Here is a 7,315-nt window from a genome sequence, read left to right as displayed (position 1 = left end):
CAAACACTCGCGCGCTGGTCCGTAGAAATATAGACATATATGCAGACACGTGTCGTATGCATTCACGGGTGCAAACCTCCGGATACTATGTTTTTTTGGTACAAAGTCCATAGACGGCACTTGAACCTAGGACGTCGGCGACCCAATACCAACCGGTTGAGTAGCTGTCTTAGGAATCAAATATGCTCTCCCGAAAACAAGAAGAAGGCGCTGCTCGTGGAGCAGCAAGAGCTTGTTGTGCGGATGTCACTTAGAGATCATGCCCTTTGAGTAGGTTCCTTGCAAGTAATTTGATGAATAAGAGGATTCAAAGTCTAGCCTGACATTCTAAAAGTTGCTGGAGTTTTTCCCATTGAGATATATGTTCTTATCTTCTTATTATTACTAATTAACAGTAGATTTGGCATTTTTTTCTTGACATTCATATTTTTCATACTTGAGAAATTTGAAACTTGGTTTTGTTTGATCATTATTATCTTGAATAATATCCAGATTCCATTATATTTATTCTACTTAATTTATAGTGTTTGGTTGTCGCGCGTCTTTGCGGAAGCCTTGCACGAACTCACAACGAACCTGTGATCACGAGTAGAAGAAAGCCAAACACTTGCACAAACCAAGCCAATTACGACAAATCAAACCAAACACAAGGATATACGTGGTTCGGCAATTGCCTACGTCCACGGGGAGAGGATGGGGAGATTTCACTATATGGAGGAGAAATACAACGGGTTACAACTCACAAAATCACTCAAATATAACCCTAACCAAAGCTCTCAACTCCCTCACAATATCTCCCTCTCAAAGTGCTCAAAACAATGCTAAATCTCTTCTTTTCTCTCCTTTAGAAACCCTAAAAAACGTGGTCCTATTTATAATAAAACACAATCCCAAACAAAGGAGGATTCCTCAACAAATAAGGATTCTAAAAACGAGTCTGCCACACCCTGCACCATGGGTGTGGCAGAGGGAAAACACAATCCCAAACTGATTGGGATTCTAAAAACGAGTCTGCCACACCCTGCACCATGGGTGTGGCAGAGGGTGTGGTGCAGGAGTGGTGCAGGACAGATTCTGCCACACCCTGCACCGTGGGTGTGGCAGAGGGTGTGGTGCAGGACAGACTCTACCACACCCATGGCAGACACCACACCAGGGTGTGGTGGAGCCTGTTTTGAGTTATTCTTCACGTTTTTCACAATTCCTTCGCCGTTTTCACAGTAAAAGGAATTTAGGAATTTAGAAATCAAACAATAGCCGCAAAGAGTGTGAAGGATCAAGGTTAGCAAGAACAACCAGATCAGCAACTCAAATTAACTAATAAAAAAGTTGGCTACAAGAGGGTAACAATAATACGAAGGCTTAATTGCACATAGATGCCCCAAAGTTTTAAAATATTGCATGCTGGTACCCAGTGTTGCATATAAATGCCCCCAAATTTATAAATGGCCTCACTTAAACACCCTCAAGTTTCTAAGAGTTTCACTTTAGTACCATCTGTTATGTGACGTAACGAAAAGATAACAACATTTGTTTTTTTTTCAACTATAGCGCATTCATCGGAAACAATTTAATACTTTGAGGGTTTTTTTTTTGTTTTCGTTTGAAACCATAGAGCATTTGAGTGTAAGATCGGGGAAACTACAGGGCATTTTAGTAAAATTAAGCCTAATATGAATCTGGGATAGCATTATGGAGATGACTACTATATGATATAGTTTGTAGGATAGGTTTCCATGCACTATATTAACAAGAGCATCATCCTTATGGTTTTAGGACATTATCTTGAATTCATTAGCATTTCCAGGGTGCAAATTGTGGAGGGTAATTACTCTAAACCCCCAAGAACTTTCATTTTTTAGTAAACTTGCAATAACTTTAAAATTCGCACTAAAACCCCATATTTTCTGCATTTTTCAGAAAACCCCTAATAATTTTCTACATTTTTGCAGATAACCCCCATAAATTAGAACCCAAAACAACATAAAAGGCATTTTGAAAGTTATTGGGGGTTTTAGTGTAATTTATCCAAAAGTTTTTTGGGGTTTTCTGCAAAAGTTACTGGGCGTTTTTCTGTAAAAAGCTATTGGGGAGGGAGTGTGTCTTCCTGTTTGGCAAAGGGTTAACGAAGAGGGATTAAGAAGAATGATTAACATAGTTAGCTCATTTGATAAGCCGAAAGACTAAATTATTAACCCGTTAAATAAGTTTTATTTTTAGTCCTTATGATCAGTTTTAATGTTCGTAAATAATGAGGATTTTGGCTATATTTTTTAATAAATAGAGAGATTAACTCTTAATTCTTCTAAATAGAAGTATTAGTAAACGCCTCATTTTGATGAGTTGACTCATTTTAATCCTTCCAAAGAGGTCAGCTTAACCCTTATATATTTTTTTGCATTTGACAAATTATAAAAGGTTAGGTCGCTTATCTCTTACATAGTTTTTTTTTTCTGTACAACTGGTTAAGGAGAGGTCTTGTACTTTACCCAATTGTGGGCTTTAGAAGATCCAAAAGAAGTAGGTGTAAAGTAGAGATTAGACTAAAAGGTCCCAAATGAACGAGAGTAAAAATCGTAGACAGTATTGGGCTTTATCAGGCCCAATACAATATGGGTTTAAAGGAACAACACATTGGGCTTTATTGGCTTGAATTTAAGATAGTGTGAAATTAAAGGTTTCTAGTCCCAAGCCCAGGCCAAGCAAATTTATAAAGAGTTATTTTTGCTTACATACCCACATGATCTGCCCAATTTGCAGATACCTTCAAACCTGGTTATTAATTTACCCCTATATTTCCTTTGACTCTCTTGGGAAATTGGGATTTCTTTTGCTCATATGACCCTCCAAGTCTACTCCATTTGCATAAATACCTTCAGATCCGTGAGCATGTTTGGCAAGTAAACAAAATGACTTATAAGCCATAAAAGTATATTTTAATCCATTTTGAGGCATTTCGCAAGTGATTTTATTTTGCATTATAATCCGTCAAAAAATAAGGTAGGGACCACAGGGTACTCAACTTTTTCTTAATGGATTATTAAGCCATCATAGGGGGTTGACCAAACAGAAGACACGTTCACCCCTCACCATTCCACAATTTCCAAGCTCCATTTTCAAAAAAATTTTAAGACACGCTATTTTTAACAACAATGATGGATTATAATTCACTTATTTGCCAAACACTCTACTACGGAGATTATAATCCACTAAATTTACCAAACACTTCAGATTAATTTCCATTTGTATTTTTGGATTAGAATCCAAACTTTGCAAACTTTCCTTACTATTTGGCAATTTAGCCCCTATGACTTGTGAATCTTACGGGCGGGGGGTAGATTTATCAAATTATGCTCCCTTCAGTCCCTTGAAAGGTAAGTCTACAAATATGATAAAGTCCAGGGGGTACATCGGCAAATAAAACCCCGTAAATAAAACACGCGCGCACGTGTACTTGCGGGTGGAGCTGACCCTTGAGAACCTTCAAGAGCACAAAATCTCCACAAAAACCCTAACCTTATCATCATCAAAACCCTCGTCCTCAAATCTCCGCGAACTTCAATGCAAGCGGTGGTCCGCCGCCGCAATGGCCGCCCAGTTCGTCATCGCCCTCCTCCTCTCCACCGCCTCGAACCTCGTCCCTCCTTCCTCTGCTGCGCCATTCCAGTCCTCGTTTCTCGGTTCGGAAAACCCATCAATTTCTCGTCGAACCTCCCGGTCGCGCGCCGAGCCGGCGGCGAGGGCGCGCTGACCGTGGTCGCCGCCACGAAGAAGGCCGTGGCTGTGCTCAAGGGCAACTCCAGGTCGAGGGCGTGGTCAACCTCTCCTTCAGGAGGATGATGGTTTGTTTCTTTTTTGCCGTTCTAGCTCATTCTTTTCGTCAAAGTTTGGATTTTGATCCGTATTTGATTGCGTCTGACCTGATGGAGGTAGTGTAGCTATCGAATGCTGGGGATTGGGGGTTAAAGATTCATATTTTACGATAGAAGTTCACGAGAAAGGACACGAATAATAGTGTGTGGTCTACTTATCATACACCTTTTTTCGCCCCCCTCCTTAGTAATTAATATGACCCTGAAATTTTATTTTGTTCATTGTATTAAGCTCAGTTTGGGGGGTTAGGTTAGCCAAGTAGAAGACAAGTAGCATAGCAGTGTATGAATCATTAAATTGATAGATACGCCACAGTGGGGATATAAAAGTAGTGGATGATTTTTTTCGGGACACGACATTGATGCAGCAATGCTAGCGAGCAGCAAGAAAAAAGATGATTTTTGCGGGAGTTTTATTGCGGATGAAAAGGTTTGGTTTTTATTAACTATCAAGTGTTAGCATGGTTTCATAATTATATTCGTTTTTATCTTTCTATCAGGATTTTAATGTGGTTCACTTTCTTATGCGGAGCATGGCCTCATTTTTGTGGCTACCTCATCTACTATTTTCTCACTTGTTAATAAAGAGTTACGCAATAACATGGATACATATTGCGTGTTAAGCATCTGGTAAGTTTTGAATATGCATTCGAGATTAAAATTTGTGTGCTTGCACATATAATAAGAGGTGCACTAATGCAGCTTTAACGCAATTCCTTCAATAGATTTAGATATATGTACAACAAATGCTTGGCTACAGACTTCGTATCATATGTTTTTGATGGTGTTTAGCTAAAGTACACTTAGACTAGGGAAAAGAAGTCAAAGAATGAACCATTGTTAGGAGGAAAAGACGGGGAATAAGTTCTTTCTGTTTTTCTCATAGAGTGTTGGTAATGTCTGCAATTTAGTACTGCTCACTCGATTCTGTTATCTTATCTTACCTTTTATCTCTCCACATGAACAAGTTTTGACTCTTCCTTCTTCCATAAATGATCTACGAAATGTCCTGAGTGTATATCTCTGATTCTCAAGTACTTCTCTCTTTTATCAGGTCCAACAACAGTGAAAGTTCGTGTCACTGGACTTACACCAGGACTTCATGGATTCCATCTTGTGAGTTTATTATTCATCCATCTATTATTTTATGCTTATTCTAAGCAATCTATGTTTCTTTAATTTATTTTATTTTATTTTATTTTTTACAGCATGAGTTTGGTGATACTACCAATGGCTGCATATCTACAGGTTAGGACAAACATTTTTTGCTGATTTATCCTAAATTAGATATATGTAGTTTACACTTTAAACCTATCTAAGCCACCTGAAATTCTCTTTTTCGGGGTCATTTTTCTGTATTACGCTGATCTTGTGAATATTCTTCTTGTGGTATATGAAACTTGAGGTGTTGCGATCAAGATTTATATAACAACTTCAGATGGACCTTGCTTTGTCTATTAATAGCTAAAATTATTTCGTCATGAGAAATGTACTGTTTTTCACAGGGCCACATTTCAACCCAAATGGGATGACACATGGTGCTCCTGAAGATGAAATCCGTCATGCGGGTGACCTGGGAAACATTGTTGCCAACTCTGAGGGTATCATTTAAACTATCTTTAAAATATTTCATCTTTTAAGGAATTGCAAAAACCCTAATGCCTTCTCTGTTGCTTTTATGACACAGGAGTTGCAGAGGCAACAATCGTGGATAGCCAGGTACGTTTGACCCATCAGAAACTATCTTGTTAATAATGGGTTTTTCTCTTATCTTGAACTTATGTCTCATGATTACACTATTTTCATTGCGGAATGTATTCTCGCACTCTTCTTCCTTGAATTTGAATCCTTAGATTCCATTAAGCGGGCCCAATGCAGTTGTTGGAAGAGCATTTGTGGTTCATGAGTTAGAGGATGATCTCGGAAAAGGTAAGCTTTGTGTTCACAAGTTTTTCAAATAGCTTAAATTAATTTGAACTTAACCTCTTGACGTTGTTTTTAAGTTGCTTACATCATTTGGGTGTGGCTTACATATCATGTTTATCTGACTTTACAGGAGGACATGAACTCAGCCTCAGCACTGGGAATGCAGGGGGAAGATTAGCTTGCGGTGAGCAAATATTTTGTTTTCCCTTTCTCAACAGCACTTTATTTTTTGGTTGCCTTTCTCCATCTCTTTCTAACATTACCATTAAAGATGTTATATTTGACCGTAACCCTTTGTAAGTTCGTAGTCTTGCACCAGTTTCCCCAATTTTTATCATTTTTCAGCAAGCTTGAAAATTCCTCATGAAGTCTTATTCATAATCCAATGATTAATTACTCTTTGTTAAAGCATAAAGGATCTATTGGTAAATATTTAATCTGAATATTATTCAGGCCTTTGACGATTCAAAATTATGATTTTGAACAAGACATGAAGTCTTAGGGGAAAAAAATTCTCAGAAGTGGTTTGACTGAGTATTCATATTTATACATTACCCATTTGTTATGTTTATATCAAATATCGTTTATTTGGTCTTCCGAATGTGCGAGTTGAGTTTTGCCAAGGGACGTGCATGTTTACAGAGTGCCGTATGGGAAATAAAATAAGAATCCTCATGTTAAAACTTCTACAACTATAATGTTAACAGTTTATGTTGAGGACTTTACATCAATTTATTTATGCTAATTATTTTAGGTAACCTGCCTACTGTCATTCAATGTATTGCTTGCTTGAAATGTGCAGGTGTTGTTGGGTTGACCCCAACTGAATGAGCTCTCATTTAATACATACTGAACCTCCTGCTTCTTCATCCTTGGAGTAAGGTTGAGGTTGCGTGCTTCTTTTCATGGGGAAGCAGGGTCTTCTTTGATTACTGTATTTGATTGGGGAGTTCATGATGAGTTGCTTACTTGTTGAACACGATTCATGTATTTGTACTGGTAATAAAATGACCTCATTGTAATTGCCCAAATTGAGGATTCATGTGATACTACATAGTGGTGTTATTGGCCAATTTGAGTATTCATATGATACTCTACTCTTGTAGCAATTAATGGCTGCGCTGGAGGAATCAGATTCCTGTGTCTTTGCCAGCTTTTGGTATTTGCATCTTTTGTTTGTGGCATTTAGAAATGCATCAGATTAAGGCGACACCAAAAATTGATGCGATTTGGATTGTCTTTAGTTGCTTTTTAACTCCTCAAACTCAAACTATTTTGGCCCTGCTCTTGTTTTAGGCAGCAGGTGTGCCTGAAAAATTAAAATGATCAGGGGGTTTTATATTTGATAGAGTTAAATCTGCTGTGAGCATCAATTGTTGGTTATTTGTCATAATTTGTGACTTGGTCTCATTTGGTTGAAGGTTATCCTTGGATTATTCAATTCAAAAGGTTAAGTTAACCTTTTGAGTTCTAAAGATGGGTTATTTGCATATATATATCCCTTACATTATGGGTAT

At 37.9% G+C, this 7,315-nt stretch overlaps 1 protein-coding gene across 1 annotated transcript; it reads left to right on the top strand.

Annotated features, from left to right (window-relative positions):
• On the top strand, positions 3,452-6,960 carry LOC109825626 (superoxide dismutase [Cu-Zn], chloroplastic-like). Its single transcript, XM_020392484.1, is given in 10 exon segments — positions 3,452-3,682; positions 3,685-3,822; positions 3,824-3,842; positions 4,927-4,988; positions 5,081-5,120; positions 5,378-5,473; positions 5,560-5,591; positions 5,726-5,801; positions 5,929-5,982; positions 6,601-6,960. Coding segments are annotated over 10 exon segments (642 nt in total). The 5' UTR covers positions 3,452-3,586; the 3' UTR covers positions 6,630-6,960.

The sequence above is a fragment of the Asparagus officinalis genome, chromosome 10 (genome assembly GCF_001876935.1).
Source record: "Asparagus officinalis chromosome 10, Aspof.V1, whole genome shotgun sequence".
NCBI lineage: Eukaryota > Viridiplantae > Streptophyta > Magnoliopsida > Asparagales > Asparagaceae > Asparagus > Asparagus officinalis.
This window is presented reverse-complemented; position numbering and strand designations above follow the sequence as displayed.